This window comes from Bison bison, unplaced genomic scaffold (genome assembly GCF_000754665.1).
Source record: "Bison bison bison isolate TAMUID 2011002044 unplaced genomic scaffold, Bison_UMD1.0 scf7180017864472, whole genome shotgun sequence".
Lineage (NCBI taxonomy): Eukaryota > Metazoa > Chordata > Mammalia > Artiodactyla > Bovidae > Bison > Bison bison.
In genome coordinates, this window is record NW_011495033.1 from 12,976,765 (window position 1) to 13,000,221 (window position 23,457).

A 23,457-nucleotide genomic window follows, 5' to 3' on the forward strand; every position below is an offset into this window, starting at 1 on the left:
TATAAAGAAACTTTTTATTTCCACTGATGCATTCTTGCCACTCTGTATTATAGATCTATTCTAATTGGCCCTAAGTTTCTTTAGTCTACTCCACATCTATAAAATCCATCCATCCCTACTGCATCCTTCTAATTTCCTAGGAAGGTCCCTGTATCACCTTATAAACAATAATTTGCTACTCTATTATACAGTTCCACCCTACTCTTGAGATTTCATTTCTCATCATGACATACCAAATCATTGAGCAGCACCCTATAATCTTTCCATACTAAGCTACTTAAAGCTTCTGATCTCTATAAATGGAATTATTTTCCACTCTGACTCTGTGTTCCTACTATATTGTATATATATCTGTATCAGAGAATTTAATATTATTTTCTATTAGATTACAATTTCATTTAGGGCCAGGACCAAATTTATCTTATACTCCAACATCTTATGGCATCTTGTATGTTACAGAAACTTCAGTTTTATTCAAATTGATAATGCATCTTTGAGGAATATGAATTTTAAAAAGATAATCTTCCTACAAAAGGAGAAAGAATAATGTAGGAGTTGCAACAACCTTCTAATTAATTAACCTCATTAAAATTAAGTGTTATACATTTAAAGACTTTCAAAACTCAAAGTATTGAAAAGGATGATAGAAATTTACAGTGACTGGGTAATAGGAATTCACAAAATTTTTTAATATAAAACAAACTAGGCTTTTGAATGGATTACTATATGGCCAGAAAGGTGTTCGACATATTACATCTTTGAAAATATAGAATACTTCTACAAAGAATTTAAGAAGATTGTTTAAATGCCATTAAGGAAGTTTAACAGTAATTTAGGGTATTTATAATTCTTTTTAGAGAATTTATTTTTAATCATAAGGGACATCATCTGACTCTGTCAACTGGCTTTGCCATTTACTGTAAGGCGATGACCAGTCCTCATGATTTCCCATCTCAAGTGATATTAAGAGCAGGCACTTGCATTAATAAGTTATTTCAACAAGATCTCTTTAACTGTGAGAAAAAATAACTTTTGTTTCAGCACAATACAAACACAGAAGACCATGCCAGGTATTTTACTGTGGTTTGGAGAGACAGAGTACGGGAGAGCTCTCACGTGAAACTAATCATTAAACATGGTTAGCATATCTAATATAATAACTTATTCTAGATTTCTATTTCTGTTAAAAGTTATTCATGACATTAAAGGATCTCAACATGACTAACATTTCAGGCTGGAGAATAATTTCTTGTTGTACGGGATAATCCTATACATTGTAAGATATTTAGCAGCATCCCTGGCCTCTACCTATCAGATGGCAGTAGCACACTCCCGGTAGTGACAATCTCTCTCTAGACACTGCCAAATGTTACCTGGGAGGGGTGTGTGTGTGGTGTCTGTGTATCAGATGCCAGTTGACACTGCCAAATGTCACCTGTGTGTGTGTGTGTGTTTCAGATGTCAGTAGGACACTTTCGGTCGTGACAAACAATCTACCTCTAGACACTGCCAAATGTCACCTAGGAGGGGTGTGTGTGGTGTGTGTAACAGACGTCTGTCAGCAGCACATTCCCGGTCGTGACTAACAACCTGTGTATGTGTTTATGCTGAAAGAACACAGTAGTACACAAGACAAAATCCTTACCCTCATAGAGTTTACATTCTAATGGGGGAAGAGACCATTAACAAATATGCAATTTCAGGTAATTTTATATATATATATATACACATATACGTATACACGGAAAACAGGAAGAAAGCAGTTCACAGGATAGGCAGTCACTTAGGGATTAAAGAGAAGCCACAGTTTAGTTACAGTGGTCAAGGAAATACTTCCTGAGAAGGTAAATTTTGAGTTCGACTGAACAAAAAGGAGTGAGCTGTCCCCTCTCCCCCACTGCCCCATAATGCAGTTCTAAAGGCCTTGAGGAATGACCTTAGCTTTCTGACAGAACAGCAAGAAAGCTGACGTGGTTAAGTCAGGAAGCAAATAGGAGAGTAGTAAACACAAGTGAAGAACCAGGTATGCAGGAGATTGTGTAGAAACCTTACAGATGAGGAAAAGACTATGGATTTTATTCTAATGTAAAGGGGAACTACTTGTTTCCAACATATCAGTTGTTTTCAAGAGAACTGTTGACTAATTTAGTAACCAAGTTAGTCGTCTTCCATGATCATAAGGATATCCTAAAGTCCCTCAATTTTAAATTAATTTTAATTTAAAAAAAAGTCATACTAGTATGCTTTTACAATTCAAAGTGCTAGACAAAGCACACATTTATATCTATTAAAATAATAATCAAGGAACTTTAAAAGAAAATACATCTCTGCAGGGAAAATGAGAGGTTATAAATGGATCGGGCATTTTACTTTATCTCAGGGAAGCTCAAAAATCAATGAAACACGAGCAAAATGAAAAAAAAGAAAAAAAAAATCAATGAAACACTGTAGAGAAAGTTCATAGCTTAGAATATGCAAGAGGGGGCTAAAGGCAAACTATATTAACAACAGGAGGGCCAAACTGCCTAAAAACCAGAGAAAACTTCTACTTTTATCTCTAGAAAGAAATGAAAAAGCTGAAAATGGAGAAACAGAAAGTGTTCCTTTTAAAAAATAACCATTTTTTAAATTGAAGCATAGTTTATTTACAATGTTCTATTACTTTCAGGTGTATAGTGATTCTGTTTTGTGTGTGTGTGTGTATACATTATTTTTCAGATTCTTTTCTATTACAGGTTATTACAAGACACTGTAATATAGTTCTCTGTGCTATACAGCAGGTCTTTGTTGTTTATCTATTTTATATATACTAGTATGGATATGTTAATCTCAAACTCCTAGTTTATCCCCCTCCTCTACCCCCACCCCAGTCCTGAAAGGGTTCCTTTTCTAAGAAAAATGAATAAATAACCTGCTGAAGGCACAAGATTTGTCATTCTTTTTATCCTGAAAGTTTAGGTATAAGGCCTCTGCTCCAAAACATCCCCTACCCCACTACCATAAAGTGTTTAGAACTGATACACAATTGATACTGAAATATTTATTGAATGAGTAAGTCCTGCCAATTGACAAGGTTCTATCTTTACACACAAATTTCCACTCAGCTTCTCTATTCCCTCATTCTAAAATGTGTAAGATGAGGAGCTTCCCTGGTGATCCAGAGGCTAAGACTCTGCACTTCCAATGCAGGGGGCATGGGTTTGATCTCTGATCAGGGAACTAGGATCCCATATGCTGCAGAGCCAAAACAAATAAATAAAATGTGTAAGATTAAACAATAATATGATGAGAATCAGTATAGTAAAGAAAAAGAAAAAAAAAAAAAAAGAAAAAGACCAAAACAAAATACTTCTAAAGGAAAAAAAAGTTACAGGACATTTAACAAGGGGGTGCTATTATTTTTTAATTTAGAAATTAAAAACACATGAATAATAAATATTAAAACTGTAAGAAAAGAGCTAGAAGTTGAGGAATCCTCTCAGGAAAAAAAAAAAGAGAGAGAGAAAATATAAAAGTTCAACATCTGAATTCTAGAAATTCCACAGAGAAGAGAGGAAAAAACAAAGACATTATCCAAGAAAAAAGTAACTTCCAGTAATGGGACAAAAAAAAAAAAAAGACTTCAAATTAAACCAGCCCTCCTCAAAAGTTCAGTACAAGGAATGAATGAAAATATCACATTTATAAGTGCGCGTGTGCGTGTGTGCGTGTGTATATATATACACATACACGTATTCTTGTGAAATTTTAACATTCTAAGCAAAAGATCCTAAAAAATTTCACTGACGACAGAGAAGAAAATGAAATCTCTGCACACTACTTGGCCTTGTATTGATAAATAGGTAGATAGTTTTAATGACTATAATAGTAAAATGAATATAATGGTTGGTTTTCACATTAAAAAAAAAAACACCAACTGATTCACTTTGCTGTACACGTGAAATTAACACGACACTGTAAATCAACTATACTCCAATAAAAAATTAGGGGAAAAAACCCTACTATAGATACAAATGCAAAAAGCTGTGGGACTGATGATAATCAGAACAACAGAGAAAGTAAAGGGAGAACTAAAAATAAGATCATTTTTGCCCCAAAGTACCTCATACATAACATGTACCTATGACATACTTTGTGGACAAAGAAAGCAGACCACAGAACAGAGGAATGTATTTGTAGTACATATAACTAACACAAGAGTAACAACCAGAAGATACAAAGAATAAATCGGGGTGGGAGGGAGATGAAAGACCAAAAATGGACTAAAAATTATATCCAAAGTATATATAACTAATATAAGATTAACAACCAGAATATGAAAGGAATAAATCAGGGGGAAAAAAGAAAATAGACTAAAATATGATATACAGTATAGGCCCATAAACACTTTAAGTGCTGCTTAACCTGACCCCACTCCAGTACTCTTGCCTGGAGAATCCCATGGACAGAGGAGCCTGGTGGGCTGCAGTCTGTGGGGCCGCTAAGAGTCGGACACGACTGAGCGACTTCACTTTCACTTTTCACTTTGATGCATTGGAGAAGGAAATGGCAACCCACTCCAGTGTTCTTGCCTGGAGAATCCCAGGGACGGGGGAGCCTGGTGGGCTGCCGTTAATGGGGTCCCACAGAGTCAGACACGACTGAAGCGACTTAGCAGCAACCTTACTAGGAAACTGTAAAACATATAGTAAGACAATAATATGCCATTCTGCATGCAGCAGACTAGAAAATTAAAAGTCTCTTAATACCAAGTACTGAGGAAAATGTAGAATAGCTATTCTCATACTCTGCTGTTTGATGAGAGTGTAAACTAGTATAGTTTAGAAAGTAATTTGGCAACAACCTTTAATGCTGAATATCAATATACGCCATGGCGCAGCAATTCCACTTTTTGTTATATTCCCTAGAGGAATTCTTACATACAAGTGTACAAGGAAATGTGTACAAAAAAATTCACTGCTACATCTTTTGTGAAAAACTGAAAATAATCAACATGCCATCTCAAGAGAGTAGATAAATTGTGTAAATTTTGGCTAATATATTCATAACAAAGAAAATACTTGAAAGCAAATGAAATTAATTAACTAGAGCCACATGTCTAAAAACATGTTGAGAACTGATAAATACCAAATTCAGGATAGTGGAAGAAAGAATTAGAGGAAAAATAATAGTATACAAAAGTGCTAATTGCATGTAAAATCCTTAAGTTGGCTGATGGATCAACTTAGTTGATGGATAAACGTTATTATTTTCTCTGCTTTTTTTGTGACTAAAATATTTCATAATAAAGAGGTCCCCTGAGGAAAAAATACAGTAGAGAAATTATCCAAAATTAATACTCAACTACTGAAAGGATTTATTATTGTAAATCAAACCCTGAAACCATTCTGGTGTCTATTAAGAACTTACATCATTTCCACCCTTAAATTTTAATTGACTATTAAAAAAAATACATACTCTGTAACTGATGTTACACTTTCCTGTCCAAAAGGTCCAACTGGATCATCCTTGAATTTATCACTTGGAAGTTGAGGTGGTAAAAACTCTAAATCTTTTTTCTTTGGGACCTTGTAATACTTCCAGGCTATATTAGCTTCATCTTCTTCCAAGTTTACTGCTGTACCAACATATATTGTAGGTTCTACAGCTTCCTGGAACTGAGCTGGGAAAGACTGGGATAAACTGTCTATCCCATCTTCCACTGGTTTAGAAGGAATCAAGGGATCCGGTGTTGGCATTTGATAAAAGTGTTGACTTTGTGGAGTTGAGGGTGTTTTAGTCACTCCTTCATCAACCACATCACAGGGGTGAGGACTAAGTGGGGGTGGTTGAGGTGAATTTGCCATTTCAGTGCCATGCATTTGAGGAGTCTTTGCTACATCATTAGTTCGGATATTTGTAAATCTCACTTGACTGTCTGGAGCAGAGATCACAAGTCTTTGGCTGGCTGAATCTGTGTCCATGCCAACATCATCACTAACAGATACACGATGGTGAAAAGGAGTCAAGGGGCGTTTTTGTGGTTTTTCACTCTTTTCTTGCTTTTCATTGGTCTTGTGCTTCGGAAGTACTTGTTGTTGCTGACTTAAAGATGGTGCCTGTCCTTGTTGTCCAGGATTTCTAGGTTTGAGATTTTTGTGTCTGAAAAGTTAAAAGAAAGGTGTATTAATAGCATAACTATTGTATCAAAGTATATAAGTTAATAGTATTAGAAATTTCACATGTCATTTGTTTTTCATACATAATCCTAAAAATTATTTAAATTTACATAGGAAAATTCTCTTTAGTGGCCTAAAACTAAGACCATGTAGAAAACTTTATAAAAGTCAATTCTCTCATGCTCACTTAATATGTAATCAGATAGGCAAAGGTGATTTGCCTTACATAATTTAAGTATCTTAGTATTTGAATATAGAGATAAGAGTCTAGTTAAGATAAAAAGGTATAAAATAGACTCAAATCTATCCATTTAACCCTCTCCACTGAGGGAACATACTGAGATACCCTTCTGTGCAGAGCCTGGGACCTCTTATTGTACAGGAGGGGAAAAAAGCATGAGAGTTAAAACTGCAGTTATGCTGAAACGACACAAGAGAAACCCATTATTACCATGACCAAAATCAAAGACACTGTAAGAAAACAAAATCATAGAACAAAATTCCTTAAGAAAACAAATGTACTTGGTGATTACATAGTTGTATATATTTGTCAGAACTCAAAACTGCCCACCTGAGAAGGGTGAGTGTTAGTTACTCTATTAAAATTATACCTCAATAAATTTCACTTGAAAAAAAAAAAAAAAACCACAGATGTAAATCAGTAACAAAAGATAAGCAATTGAGAAATGCATAAATTAAGAACACATCATAATCAAATGGGATTTGCACCATGAATGTAAGGTGTAACATTCATAAGAAAAAAAAAACAGTATTGTTCATCATATTAATAAAACAAAACCATATGATTATCTCAATAAATATAGAAAAAACATGACAAAATTCAATACTTATTCATATATTCATATAAAAAGATTCGGCTAGCAAGTACTAGAATTTAATCCAATAAAGTTCTGTTCAATTCAGCTGCTCAGTTGCGTCCGACACTTTGCAACCCCATGGACTGCAGCATGCTAGGCCTCCCTGTCCATCACCAACTCCCAGTTTACTCAAACTCATGTCCAGTGAGTCAGTGATGCCATCCAACCATCTCATCCTGTTATCCCCTTCTCCTTCCGCCTTCAATCTTTCCCATCATCAGGGTCTTTTCAAATGAATGAGTTCTTCATATCAGGTGGCCAAAGTACTGGAGTTTCAGCTTCAGCATCAGTCTTTCCAATTAATATTCAGGACTGATTGCCCTTAGGATGGTCTGGCTGGATCACAGTGCAGTCCAAGGGACTCTCATGAGTCTTCTTGAACAACACAGTCCAAAGCATCAATTCTTTGGTGCTCAGCTTTCTTTATGGTCCAACTCTCACATCCATACATGACCACTGGAAAAACCATAGCCTTGACTAGATGGACCTTTGTTGGCAAAGTAATGTCTCTGCTTTTTAATATGTTGTCTAGGTTGGTCACAACTTTTCTTCCAAGGAGCAAGTGTCTTTTAATTTCATGGCTACAGTCACCATCTGCAGTAATTTTGAGCCCCCCAAAATAAAGTCTGTCACTGTTTCCTGTTTCCCCATCTATTTGCCAGGAAATGATGGGACCAGATGCCATGATCTTAGTTTTCTGAATGTTGAGTTTTAAACCAACTTTTTCTACTCCTACACTTTCATCAAGAGGCTCTCTAGTTCTTCTTCACTTTCTGCCATAAGGGTGGTGTCATCTGCATATCTAAGGTTATTGATATTTCTCCCAGCAATCTTGATTCCAGCTTGTGCTTCTTCCAGCCCAACATTTCGCATGATGTACTCTGTACAGAAGTTAAATAAGTAGGGTGACAATATACAGCCTTGACGTACTCCTTTCCCTACTTGGAACCAGTCTGTTGTTCCATGTCCAGTTCTAACTGTTGCTTCTTGACCTGCATACAGATTTCTCAGGAGGCAGGTCAAGTGGTCTGGTGTTCCCATCTCTTTCAGAATTTTCCATAGTTAATTGTGATCCACACACTCAAAGGCTTTGGCATAGTCAATAAAGCAGAAATAGATGTTTTCCTGGAACTCTCTTGCTTTTTCGATGATCCAATGGATGTTGGCAATTTGATCTCTGGTTCCTCTGCCTTTTCTAAAACCAGCTTCAACAGCTGGAAGTTCACGGTTCATGTATTGTTGAAGCCTGGTGTGGAGAATATTGAGTATTACTTTACTAGCATGTGAGATGAGTGCAATTATGAAGAGTTTGAGCATTCTATGGCATTGCCTTTCTTTGGGATTGGAATGAAAACTGACCTTTTCCAGTCCTATGGCCACTGCTGAGTTTTCCAAATTTGCTGGCATATTGAGTGCAGCACTTTCACAGCATCATCTTTCAGGATTTGAAAGAGCTCAACTGGAATTCCATCACCTCCACTAGTTTTGTTCATAGTGATGCTTCCTAGGTTGACTTGACTTCACATTCCAGGATGTCTGGCTCTCTAGGTGAGTGATCATACCATCGTAATTATCTGGGTCATGAAGTTCTTTTTTGTATAGTTCTTCTGTGTATTCTTGCTACCTCTTCTTAATATCTTTTGCTTCTGTTAGGTCCGTACCATTTCTGTCCTTTATTGCACCCATTTTTGAATGAAATGTTCCCTTGGTATCTCTAATTTTCTTGAAGAGATCTCTAGTCTTTCCCATTCTGTTGTTTTCCTCTATTTCGTGGCATTAATCACTGAGGAAGGCTTTCTTATCCCTCCTTGCTATTCTTTGGATCTCTGCATTCAAATGGGTGTATCTTTCCTTTTCTTCTTTGCCTTTCACTTCTCTTATTTTCACAGCTATTTGTAAGGCCTCCTCAAACAACCATTTTGCCTTTTTGTATTTTCTTCTTAGGGACGTCTTGATCCCTGCCTCCTATACAATGTCATGAACCTCTGTCCATAGTCCTTCAGGCACTCTATCAGAGCTAATCCCTTGAATCTATTTCTCACTTCCACTGTATAATCATAAGGGATGTGATTTAGGTTATACCTGCATGATCTAGTGCTTTTCTCTACTTTCTTCATTTTGAAGTCTAATTTGGCAATAAGGAGATCATGATCTGAGCCACAGTCAGCTCCTGGTCTTATTTTTGCCTACCGTATAGAGCTTCTCCATCATTGGCTGCAAAAAATACAATCAATCTAATTTCGGTGTTGACCATATGGCGATGTCCATGTGTAGAGTCTTTTCTTGTGTTGTTGGAAGAGGGTGTTTGCTATGACCAGTGTGTTCTCTTGGCAAAACTCTATTAGCCTTTGCCCTGCTTCATTCTGTACTCCAAGGCCAAATTTGCCTGTTACTCCAGGTGTTTCTTGACTTCCTACTTTTGCATTCCAGTCCCCTATAATGAAAAGGACATCTTTTGGGGGTGTTAGTTCTAGAAGATCTTGTAGGTCTTCATGGAACCATTCAACTTCAGCTTCTTCAGCGTTACTGGCTGGGGCATAGACTTGGATTACCATGATATTGAATGGTCTGCCTTGGAAACGAACAGAGATCATTCTGTCATTTTTGAGACTGCATCCAAATACTACATTTTGGACTCTTTTGTTGACTATGATGGCTACTCCATTTCTTCTAAGGATTCTTGCCCCCAGTAGTAGATAAAATGGTCATCTGAGTTAAATTCCCTCATTCCAGTCCATTTTAGTTCGTTGATTCCTAAAATGCTGATGTTTACTCTTGTCATCTCCTATTTGACCACTTCCAGTTTGCCTTGATTCATGGATCTAACATTCCAGGTTCCTATGCAATAATTGCCCTTTACAGCATCGGACTTGACTTTCGTCACCAGTCACGTCCATAACTGGGTGTTTTTTTTTTTGCTTTGGCTCCATCTCTTCATTCTTTCTAGAGTTATTTTTCCACTGAACTCCAGTAGTATATTGGGCACCTACTGACCTGGGGAGTTCATCTTTCAGTGTCCTATCTTTTTGACTTTTCATGCTGTTCATGGGGTTCTCAAGGCAAAATTACTGAAGTGGTTTGCCACTCCCTTCTCCAATGGACCATATTTTGTCAGAACTCTCTAATCCAATAAAAAACATCTATTTAAAAACTCCTGGAGAAGAAAATGGCAACTCACTCCAGTATTCTTGCCTGGAGAATCCCACAGACAGAGGAGCCATGGGGTCGCTAGAGTCAGACATGACTTAGCGACTAAACTACAACTAGTAGAAGAAAAACTGTCTTTATTCACAGAACACATGGTTAGAACTTTACAATGAAGGCATTAGGCTGATCACCACCTTCTCAATCTTAACATTATTAAAAGTGGGAAAACCAGGCACATGTCTCCTCTGATGTGACACCATACAAAGCAACACAACACTACCTATGAAATATTCTCACCAAAAATACTAAACCTGAATCTCACTAAGCCTCTAAATCAGTAGCGCCCAAAAGAATTTTCTGTGATGACAGAAATGTTATGTGGCTGCTGCAGATTTAAAATGATACTTATGCAATGGAGGGACTAAATTTTTAATTTTATTTAAAACCAGTTACTTTAAATAGCCACTCGTGGTTACAAACATAGCTAGCTAGTATTGGAGGGTATGGCTCTAGAGCTACCTTCCATTTTCAGAAATACAAGGAATAAAGAACAAGTTAAAATATATGACAAACTGAGAAAATTTGTAATGTGGGACATTCTAGAGAACAACTTTTCTAGTTTCTCCAACCAAGTCCATGTCATAAAAGGGGGAAGAGGACTACAAGAGAGACCTGGAAAACTTAATATCAATTCTACATTCCTTGTTTGAATCCTGGAAGTCAAACTAAACACAAAAATATATTTCTGAGACAAATCTATATAAAGTATCAGATGACACCAATAACATGCAGTTTCTTTTATCAGATATGATAATGGAATTATGTAAGAAAATACTGACTTTTTTTAAGAGTTGCATGCTGGAGTAGGAGTGAAATGAAGATACTTGAGATCTGCTTTAAAAACCTTCAGCAAGAGTGCAGCTTTGAGGACTAGCCAAATAAAGCATTATATCAACAGTATTATAGAGTACTATGAACTTGAAAAAACAAAGTGGAAACTATGTGCTGACAAGGAAAGATACGCAGGATAACTGTTTTTCTAAAAAGCAAGTTAGACAACAGTATACATAGCATGATTCCTTTTGAAGAAATGAAAGCAAGCAGGCAGATCTACATACATACATAAGAGGGATAACTTGTCATTTTAATTTTTATATAGATATGCATTATTAATAGCATTTAAAATTTTAATAAAATTATTGGCTATTAAAAAAATGAACAGTAGTTCTTACCCAATGTTAAGAATAATCCCTTCTCTACCTACCCCCTCTTTGAATATTTTCAACAACAAGGACCACATTACCTTATGAGGAAATGCATTCCATCATCAAATAGCTCTAGTTGTTAGAAAATTATACTGAAATAGAAACTTGTCTTTTCTATGCCAGACATTCATATATATGTGTGTGTGTGTGTGTGTGTGTGTGTGTATATATATATATGCGCATTTTTCCTATACCCAGGTATTAGTCTTATATTGAACTCTATTTCTAAAGCTGTCCTGCCAAGAATGGTATCCAAAGTCACACATGCCTGATAATGTAAAACATACTTTAATTTTTAAAGACATTTATGAAAGAATGTCAACTATCTAAAAATTTTTTTTTTTTGCTTTTCAAAATACAGTTGATTTCTATAAAAGTATTTTACTCATGTTAATTTGTACTGGGCTTATTATTTTTTTTAATAAACTAAGCAGTGCTTTAAAATTTCTCTAAAATTATATAAACAGACATGTTGTTTATTCTTTTGTGACCCCATAAACTAAATAACCCACTAGGTACCTCAGTTCATGGAATTTCCCAGGCAAGAATCCTGGAATGGGTTGCCACTTCCTTCTCCAGGGGATCTTCCCAATTGAGGGACTGAACTCACATCTCCTGTATTGGGAGGTGCATTCTTTACCACTAAACCACCAGGGAAGCCCCATAAACAGACATAACCCATATAAATAAAAGCACATTCAGAGCCTCTGTAACTTTTAAGAGTGTAAATGAGTTCTGAAACCAAAAATTTAAGAATTCATCAAGTTATGCAAGGCACTAAGGAGAGAAACAATCTCTAATAATCTAAGGTGTTCTAAGTATACCAGGGATACAAAAAGTATCTTTCTGTGAGGCTAAGAACTATTAATCTGAGCTATATAAGAACAGCAGTGGCTCTCCAAAACTTTGGTAACATCAAATCATAGTCCCTTTCTTCTATATAGATAGACCTTTGTCTAAAAAGTCTAATCTTTAGAGACAAGTGAATTTCACACTAAAAGTCAACAAAGGGGAAATTTTTCTAAAAAAGCGACTGACTTGCCAATCTACAGATAAATGGATGAAACAAACACAGAACATGCAAACAATAAAATACTACTTAGCCATAAAAAGAAAGTTCTGACACATCTTACAACATGAATAAGCCATGAAAATATTATATGCTAAGTGAAATAAGCCAGACACATAAAGGACAAATATTGCAAGATTCCATTTCAAAAAAAATAAATAAAAAAATAAATAAAAAAGAAACTGTCCTGAAAGTACAATCCAACAAAATGATTCCTTTAGATTATGTTTCCTACTGACTGAAGTTCCTAGTATTTCAATGTTAATATCTAAAATAATTGCATCACTTTCTACTTATATAGCTTGCTAAAGTTTAATTTTCTTATGCACATTCCACCAGACTAAAGCCTAATAACCATAAATGTGTAATTTTTAATCTCACTAATAACTAAAAAAAAATGCCAATTAAAATAATGTTATGTTTTTCATGTTTTATGTTTTATTATAATGGGAAAAAAATAATTTTAAGGGCAGTTCTCAGATCAGTGAAAGCACAAGAAAAACCAATACCTTTGTATGTAAAAAGTGGAAGTAAAACTGGTAGTCCTTCTGAAGTCAAAACAAAAGTATTTAAAAAGGTCCCCTCACCCACAACTGTCTATCACATCACCCACCTAATTTTATTTCCTTCTTAGCACTCATCACTCATCAATTTTAGATTAAGAATTCTTTTTGAAAACAAATTAATTATTTGCCCCTCCCCTTAGCATGCAGGCTTCATAAGAGGAGAAGCCCTGTTCACTAATGTATCCTGAACCTTGGACATCATCTATCACTGAGTGTTTCCAAAAAAAAAAAAAAAAGACCTAGCAAGTAATTGATAGTCACAAAATTGTTATTTTACTTTTAAAAAGTTAAACACAAGCTAAAAACTTTTGCAAACAACCTATTTGCCCATCAATCCTAGAATGATTAAAAACACTATGATACCTATATTCAGTAGAATATCAAGAAGTTTTTTAAAACAGTAAGGCAGAGTCACAAGTAACTAGAATGAAGAGATTGCAGGCACATTAAGTGAAAAAATAAGTTGCTAAATACTTCGGTATTATGTTTCCGTGTTGGGAGGAAAAACATATATACACACAAAATTACACACACACACACACAAAAGAATAATACTTAACTGGCAAGTAATTATTTCTAGTGAGAAGAGAGTAGGATTTGGAAAGAGAGAGCACTCAAGAGGTCCTTCAGCTCTATTTATATAATTTAAATTCTTAAAAATCACATATACTCATGCAAACTGCTTATATAACTAGGCAACTTTTTTTCAAATCAATTTCCAAGAGAAAGGTCCAGTCCTATCTTTCACACAGAGTTAACTTACTACAGAGAATCATTTACAAAAAAAAAAAAAACACAGGAAAATGAGGTAACAGAGAAAGTAGTAACAGCAGGGAGCTTCAATCACTACTATGACTGAAAGGACAATAAGATGATGTAGTCCCATCAGATCACAAAAGCCTGGGATGATGCTAGAACCACAGCAGGAACTACCTAATGGAAACTGGGACCAGGGAAGAACCAGCTGATAAAGGGACACAGCTGTTGCTGGAGCTGGCTCAAAAAAGGGGTGGGGAAATACCCTGGTTTCTTCCAATCTTAAGATTACAACTAATCTTCTGTTAGTGCCTCCAACTAGTCAATTCCAAAAAACAAGTGAGCCTAATCAATCATCATGCTGTACATCTTAAAGTCATACAGTATCACTGTCAATTATATCACAATAAAGTTGGGAGGGGAAACCAACAAAACATGTTGAAAGCAAGGAAGCCTACAAAATGTAATTCCCTGCAATACAGAATAGGGCAGGGAAAAGATACGGATAGATTTGATAATAAGCTCGTTGACTGGCACAGTCAGTTATCAGTGTATGCCCTACTTCTGATATTCTATGGCAGGAGAGGACTCACACATATGGTGGCTCAAAGTCCATTTCAAGCCTTACTTAAGTAAAAAAGAACCAGATTTGGGGGGAGGGGCAGGGGTAGAGCAGGAATCTAAAGTACAAAATGCAATAGTAAAAAAGTAAATGATTAGAAACACTATTTACTAGATGGGTAAAATTACCAAAGTTAGTCAAATACATAGATTATATCAAATTTCACCATATGAAATCTCTGTATTCTGGAGGAATTTCTGGAAATCTGAGACAAAGTATGTCTTTAAAAATAAAAGTTTAGCTTAGAGACCAAGAATTAACACTTATGTTTACCAATGTGAACTTTGAGTGTCTTCCTCTAAAACTATTCTAGGCAAATAGCCTTAAAACCTAAATCTTTCAAAAAGAATAAAGCAAAGCCTAGGTTAGAAACTAAAACAGAAGAGCTGCTACCAAAACATGCCAATACAGGGAAAGAAAAGCCTAATTCCATTATGCATTCTAGTGGTCTTAAACCAGGGATTAGCTAACTTTTTCTGTAAAGGACCAGACGGTAAATATTTTAGGCTCTAGGAGTTATACAGTCTCTCCTGTAACTAATCAACTCTGTAAAAGCAGCCACAGTTAGTACATGGATGAACAGATGTGGCTCTGTCCCAATAAATTCTTATTTATGGACACAAAAATTTGAATTTCACATAACTTTCACAAAATATTTTCTATTTTTTTTTCAAATATTTAAAACTGAAATCATTTCCGCTCACAGGCCATACCAACCACGTGAGCCAGATTTGGCCAACAGATCAGTTTGCCAACCCCTGGTCTCAGACAAAATAATGCACTGAATCCCTATGTTTCAAAACTAAGTTTGATTTTTCCCTCCAAGGTGAGTATAGCTTTTAACTATTTTAAACTGTTCAACAGGAACTAATCCATCTATATTTTTAATCCAATCTATCAACAACACAGGTGCATTTTTTTTTGTTGTTCGCCCCCATCCCCACCTGCACTCCCAACCTGGCGCTTCCCTGATGGCTCAGTGGGTAAAGAATCTACCTGCAGTGCAGGAGACACAGGTTCCAACCGTCCCTGGGTCAGGAAGAATCCCTGGAGGAGGAAATGGCAACCCAGTCTAGTATTCTTGCCTGGAAAATTTCATAGAGGAACCTGGTAGACTTACAGTCCATGGGGTTGCAAAAGAGTCAGACATGACTGAGCACATGGCCCACCTCCATCCCACCCCCAGCATAGATGGATTTATTCAGGATAAGCAGAGAACAGCAATATGGGGTCTACAAACATGGTTAGCAAAGAGTGAGTTCCCTGTATGGCAAGGGAAGGCCAACACTTTGATAGAGGAATAAACGAAGATGGGACGGGTATAGTAAACAGAGTCCACGGTTTTTCGTTGGCCTCACCCTTGTTGGAAAGGAGAGGAGTGTTTCTTCTTTCTGTTGTGCTCTTTGATTGTCACACACAGTGTGAGAGCTCCCCCCATTCTGGTCAGAGGCAAGTTTTTAACGAGGTTGACAAATATTTTAAAATGTAGTCTTTAACCCAAAGAAATCTATATAAACATAAATTTAATCTATGCAAAAACACACCAGAACACTTGAAGGGGTGTCACTGTACTCAAAGCTAATATAAGAAAAACCCTGACCCTAACCTGCATGCCTCCTTCCCTCTGGCTCACAACCATGACAGTAAGAGGTGGCTGGTCAGTGCAGGAGACACAGGTTCCAACCAATAAATAAACCGTATTTATTCACAAGTCCTTGATTAGGGGGTGTCAGTGCCATTATTTGTTTACTCATCTGCAAAAGCATATGATCTGCCTTTAATCTGTAGACTAAAATAATAAACTCTTGGCAATACAATCTGCATCCCTTGATAACCAAACCTCATCCAAGTCCCTAAAGAATTCCATGTACATTCATTCTTCCACTGAGCTTTCAATCAATATAGTCTATTAGAAAGCCTGTATTTTTACAGCTTTGGTCCCTTGTATAATATTATTTTCTGAATCTTAGTTCAGCATTTCACCTACAGCTTGACCAAAGGGATGCTATAAGAAACTGCTGCACAAAACCCAATATTGAATTTACTATAAAAAAAATTGAGAAAAATTTTATCTAGTATATCATGCATCATCTTTTTTATGAGGACCCTTGGGAGAAATTTCTCAACCATAGTGCTATTTATGAACAGTTTTCTCAAGAGACTTGTGTTCCTCTTACCTTATAGATACTATATATTCCATAATTCAGTATAAAATTCTTTTAGGCTGTGAATTCAAGCTTTCACAGTCCAACTCTGGTAACTGTGTAAGAATCTATGACATACATTTTTATGTACTTCTATAATTAGCTCCATATTACTGAATTTTTATTTTCCTCAAATTTTTTTCTTTTGGGAAAAATCCTGACACTGTGTTTATATATTTTTACCTCAAACAAAGTGGGGCATAAGTATGCAATGGCGTAAGAAACTATCACACACATATATGTACTTACATCATTCAACTGGGGGAAAAAAAGTACTTACCTCAAACAGCTGCAATTTGTTCTTTGTGTGGCTTCAACAAAATCCCAGGATGCTACTTTATCAGCTGTCTCTTCTTCACACAGACCACCTGATGAAGCCGAATACTTCCTCCTAAAATTTGAAATTATATAATCTTTAGAATTCATAAACATTTTTGTAAAATTGAATTAAGCATTAAAATTGAATTTTTTAAAATCAATTTTTTTGAATTAAAATCATAAGAATGATTTTATACTTATACCACTTATACTTTCAAATCTCTTATCTGCAAGTAACTACCAACATGCAATTTTTAAACTTGAAGATGAAAATACATACTTGTTCTGTGCTCTGTTCATATTACATTCTTGCCAAACTCTATCCACCACATGATTTGCTAATTTTCTGGGTATCTTCCCACCATGATGGCTAGTACTATCTGAGCTGAAGCCATCAGATACTGAAGAAAATTTGATCCACTTCTGGGCAGACTGAGGATCAACTGAAAACAAAAAAAAATTGATTGTAGGAGAATAAAGGCAGGTTAAAAAGAGTATTACTTTGTTTTCTGTTTCTTTGATTTCTCATACAACTTGCTCCAGCCATCTGGTAAGCCTACTTACATTTTGAGGAAAAAAAGCAGGTCACTTCACTTAAAATACAAAAAGCAAAAAAATTTGAACAGGAGATGGGCAATGATGGTAGTATTATATTAATGTTAATTTCCTGACTTGGAAGATTAAATGGTAGTCATATAGAAGAGAGTCCTTAATTTTGGGAAACAGACTTAGTGCTTAGGCGTAATGAGGCATTATGTCTGCAGCTTGTTCTCAAATGGTTCAGAAAACGACCCATGTTAAGGAATATATGCATAGAGAGAGGGTGATGGAGCAAATATTAACAATTTGGGAATGTGAATGAGTAGAGCTTTTTGTAAGGTACTTGGCAAACACTTCAGTAAGTGTGCAATTATTTCAAAATAATTATTTTTAAGTGTTTATTATATTCAAGAGAACAGATTTACCACTAGAGCTAATAAAACAGATTAGTACAACACCTGTTTGGACTTCCTCAGGAGATGTAGGTGGTGTAAGAGTAACCGAAGACATAGCAGGATCTCTTGTGGAAGCAGGCACTTGGTGGACACCCAAGCAAGAAGCTGAACAGTGAGAGGATCCCACAGAGCTAGGAGTAGGAATGTCTGACTGAGGGACTAGAACAAAGCATGCTGGGTAGATCATTCGGACACCAGCTAAAAGGGGGGGAAAAGAGGAAAATCAATTACCTTTGGGTTTGTAATGGGATTTGTTTCACTCAAAAGTGCAATAATGGAAAAGCAGATACAAAATGATCACATTTGTTAAAATAAAAATACATTAAATATAAAATACATTTAGTGTATTTTTATAAATATACACTCTTTCTGGTAAAATGTTTTTCTGAAAAGAAACCACAAGAAGCTGGTGGTAGTGGTTACCCTTCGTGAGAGAGACTTAGAAGAAAGCAGCTTTCTTGTTTCACTTTTGGATTTTCTAACCATGAATGTGCATTACTTAAAAAAACTGTATTTGCAAATTTGATCAAATTTATTTTAAAACTTTAACAAAGGTAACTGGCACTAGAATTATGGACCTTTTTATTTTCTTCTTTATATATCTCTATCTGAAAAGTCTAATATATGTTATTGTGTTTTGTTCCTGTTTCTGACACAACTACTCTGATAATGTATTTACTGAAACTGAATACTGATACTCCTTCGATTAAAAAAACAAAGAAGGTAATCTTCATATAACATTACCATATGAATTCATTAAATACAATGCTGCAAACTTTAATCCCAATTATCTGCTCAACCATATATTCCCCACACTTCCCACATCTCTCTAAGGTGGAGTATACATCTGCACTCATTGTTAGGTTGGATGTGCACCTTGCTCTGGAATCTACATGCAGGTGACAAATGCCGCGACCCAACAAGAACTTCAGATACACTTGCAGGATCACTGCAGCCTCTCCTACTTTATGTCCTCTGCCTTCATATTAGCATGTCTCAAATATAGTTTACCTTGTTAACTTAGGTCCCTGAGGAGGAAGATGCATGTAATACAGCGTACCTAAGCAGAGCTGACCTGGACAGAGCTAATCAGCCACAAGGTCTTTAGGTATACATTTTCTGCCTTTCAAGTCATCAGAGGCGACAGTTTTACCAAACATTAAGATACTGCATCACACAGGCTGTCAACTTTCTCACCTCCAAATATTCTTCATTCACAATTATTTTCTTCTCACCTTTAGCATGCTTCCCTCTACGTGGGTTATAGTTCCCTTCCCCAATGACTGACTTGGCCATATACTAGTTTTTACCTAATGGAATGTAAGCACATGCCACATATGTCATATCCTAGCAGAAGATTAAATATACTTAATATAGTTAGGCTCAGTTCCTATTATTCCTCTGTTCTTTTAAGAATATTATGTCCCAGATACTGGATATTCCTTGAACCTAGGTTGCAGAATGAAAAGATACAAGAAAGCCAAACCAAATGTTTGATATTAAAAGCCACTAAGATATTAAAGAGTTATATCATTCAGCAAAAGCTAACTAATACATATAGTCACACATTTCCCACTTAGGATTAATACTCAGAATCCGTACCAACAAGAACTTCTACTGCAGCTAAAGAATCATCTTCCCAATCCATATCTTCCTGTTTTTCTTCAGACATCTCCTTCAAACAAGATGAGATAGGATAGAACTGTTTCCATTCACCAATCAATTTTTTTGTAGCTGAATCGGACATCTTGAATGCCTGTCCTGTGAGAGTGCCATTTAGTCCAAATGGGCTTAAGATAACTAGAAACCCAAAACAGACATTAAGTAAGTAACTGAAGACAATTATACCAAATAAGATGACACTGAATAGTATGGCAAATAATTACGCAATTCAAACAAAGAAAAGGAAACCCATAATGATCAATTCCAGAGAAAATGAATTTACTGTACTTCATTAAGTGAAGATAAAGTATAACCCCGAGTTTATTATAAAACTTAAGATTCTGTCTACCCAAAAATCTCAGATGGATAGTTTCAACATAAACTGTGAATATTCGTATATCCTTCCATTTCTCTTGACTTTCCACTAAGAAAAAGCAATTTAAGGAAAAACAACATATAAGTCCTTATTATATACTGCCATATAAATTTTAAAAGAGCAAATAGGAAGCTTAGAACTAAAACAAAAACACACTGTCTTACAAAGAACACACTTGTAAGAACTCACAGTCCTTGCAAACAAATACTTTTTAATCATCAATCTTACAAAATTATTTCCTCTAGAGTTCAACCACTTTCATGGTATGAATTATATCAAAAGTCCTATGTACCTACATTAAACATGGCTTATGTGAACTGATACAAAAGATAACCTTGAATATATATAACATGTATACCATCTATAGCCTATTTAAAAGAACACTTTAAAATATGCTAACATTCATGTACAAGAACTTTTAAAAATAATATTTGCATTAAAAATTTATTTAATTGACGTAATACTCTAACAGGAAAGAAGTAAACTGCATCAGAATCACCATTAGGCTAAAGACTGGGGGAAATCTCATTAATCTCTACCAATAAGATTTTTTTCTTGAAACAACAATAAAAAAATCAAGGAACTATACCCATAAAATAATCTACCTTGAAATGGGCTATTAGACTGTTGAGCAAGGGTGATATGTTCTTCACTAAGAAGGTATACAGGTTGATGTTGATTAATTTCCACACTGGTACAAACATTGCTGTCTCCATGCAAGAAAAAGGTGAAAGAGCAGGACAAGTGTTCACTAATAAAGAAGAAAAAATAGTATTTTAATAATGATTTATAGCCAAAAACAAAGTCAGTTTGCTTTTCTTTTTTAAGAAGTTACACCACAAAAATGCACATTCTCTTTAACCCAAAAATTCTACCTTATCACCTAAAGGGAAAAAAAGAAATCACAGATATAAGCAAAGATTTAGCTATAAGAAATGTTCTTCACAGCACTGTTTATAATAGGAAAAGCTGCAAAGAAAGGAACCAGTTAAACAAGTTAGGTACACCCACACATAATGATAACATAGCCACTAAAATAAATAAAGGAGGGGGAGTGCGTTTGATGGGAAACGTAATAGTACAGTTTAGTATAGTTTCAATTTTTTTTTAAGGAAAAAAAGGTTATGTTGATGAAAAAAATCTATGCATACAACAGAATTAAAAATGATCTAATTTTTATTTCTCCCTTATTAAAAAATAAATGCAAACATATTTTCTCATATTATTTCTGAAACTGGGCTGAATGCAATTAATCAAGCAGCTAATGTGCTGCCCTCCCCCTCCCCAATGAATATTTTAAAGCAATGATGAGTGTTATAATTGAAGGTATTCTAGAATCAAAGTTACAAGCAAAATAGACCATCTTAGGAAATTTAGATATGACTGGGTATACAGATTGGAAAATGAAAGTTCCCAAGAGGAAAGTAGATATATCCATAAGGTAAAATTTAGAAAAGTCGAGTGGCCCAGAAGAGAATGAGATTATACACCAAGAAGAATTTACTCACCTTATTCCTTCTCCAAACACTTATCCTAAGGATCATCTTAAAGAACCAATTCTTTAAGCTATAACCATTAATGAGCTTGAAATCTATTGTATACATCTATAAACCCCTTGAATTTTTTCTGGACTAGACAAGGGTATAATAAATTAAGTTACAGTAAAAGTAATTACTGTATTTTCCCCATCCCAGTAGCTTTTGTTGTTAAATTATTTTCAGGATAATTTTGAATTTACAGAAAAGTTACAAACATAGGAAGTCCCCATATACCCTTCACTCAGTTTTCCTTAACGTCTTACATAGCCATGCTTCATTGGTCAAACAAGCAATTAACACTGGCACATTACTACAACAAACTCCAGTTTTTTATTTGTTCACCAGAGTTTTCCACTAATATCCTTTTTCTGTTCCAGAATCAAATCCAAGATATCACAATGCATTTACCCAATTATTTTTTTGCTTTAGCTGTATTGAGATTTAAGTGATAACTACAGGAAATAAAATTATTTATATTATTTAAAAATAAATTAAGCTCATTTCTTCTGATTAAAAAACCTAAGTCCTTTGGAATAACTATGGTTGGGTAATTACAAAGACTATAGACATTTGCTTATATTCAGACATAAACGCACTCTATATTAAACAACCAAGTGAAGACAAGTGTTACTCCTTTTATTAAAAAAGTGTTTTGTAGCAAACCACATGACACTATGTTAATCTCAATCATTTAATTACAGCTATGCTAAGTGATACAACAAAAATTATGCACAGGATACTAAAAGACTGTCTTAACAAGACCTAAATCATGAAAATAAACTTATATACATACATTATATATATATAATTCCTAAGGGAAAAAGAATCACACTTGGGTAACGCCATAAAAGTTATTACGTCCTATGATACCTTTTATCAGCCTATCCCCCCCATAACTCTTATTTCTCCAATTTCATTTCTTACTTATCGTTCTCTAATACTTCCCCCTTTTCCCTCAATTGACCCCTCTGCTGTTTCTTAAACACATCAGGCCTTTGTACCTACTGTTATTCCATCTGGAACACTCTAGATAGCTATACTCACCTTCACCAACCTTTCTCAGATTTTTAAACACCTTTTAAGTGAGGTCTTCACTGATCACCCTCCTTTAAATTGTTCTTCTGGGATTTGTTTTGGCTTAAGAAATAATCAAAATCTAACTTATTACACAGTTTATTTCTTATAGTCACCAAGAATGTAAGCTCTGCTGGAGAAGGAATATGTTTCCTTCATATAATGTTGAATCCCTGTATTGATAGAACAGGTCCTTGACACATAGTACTAAATACTGTAGAATAAAATCCATATTTGATCTTTTTTTTCCCCTAACCATTCTCCTTTTCTTATCAAATCTGCAGAGTTGTGCAAGCAAGATATCATCTCCAATTTTTCAATTTCTCCAAACTTCCTACCTTCAACTAATCCATCACTAATTCCTACTGATTCCAGTTCTTAGATAATTTTTTTGTTGTCTTTTTAAGGTCTGAGTAGTTGTTAAAATCTCTAATTTACCTTTCTTTACAACACTGCCAGCGATCTAAAAATTAATTCTAATCATGCAACGGGGAGGCTCAAAATCAATAGTTTTCCAATGCCTTCAGGACTAAGTCAAAAAACCCCTAAAACCTTAGCACAGCACTTTAGATCTTCCACAATCTGACCCTTGCACTAAACTCTCTAGACCAAGATCACTTAATCCACCAAGAATTACCCCTTTGTTTAGATACCTCACATAAGGAGAATCATACAATATTTGCCTTTTTGTGACTGGCTTCTTTCACTTAGCATAATGTCCACAAGGTTCATCCATAGTGTAGCACATGACAGGACTTCTTCCCTTTTAAAGGATGAACAATAATTCACTGTATGTTTATAACACATTTTGCTTAGCCATCATCCATCA

The 23,457-nt window shown here is 35.2% G+C and overlaps 1 protein-coding gene across 1 annotated transcript in view; it reads right to left on the bottom strand.

Moving 5' to 3' along the window:
• Nucleotides 1-23,457, bottom strand: part of MED13 (mediator complex subunit 13) — a gene marked incomplete at its 5' end in the record, with an annotated part of 95,304 nt that overhangs the window by 48,473 nt on the left and 23,374 nt on the right. Inside the window, 6 exons of the mRNA XM_010861716.1 lie at nucleotides 5,458-6,141; nucleotides 16,946-17,056; nucleotides 17,264-17,426; nucleotides 17,982-18,176; nucleotides 19,581-19,778; nucleotides 20,622-20,767. Coding sequence (XP_010860018.1) covers nucleotides 5,458-6,141; nucleotides 16,946-17,056; nucleotides 17,264-17,426; nucleotides 17,982-18,176; nucleotides 19,581-19,778; nucleotides 20,622-20,767 — 1,497 coding nt within the window. The remainder of the gene's footprint in view (nucleotides 1-5,457; nucleotides 6,142-16,945; nucleotides 17,057-17,263; nucleotides 17,427-17,981; nucleotides 18,177-19,580; nucleotides 19,779-20,621; nucleotides 20,768-23,457) is intronic.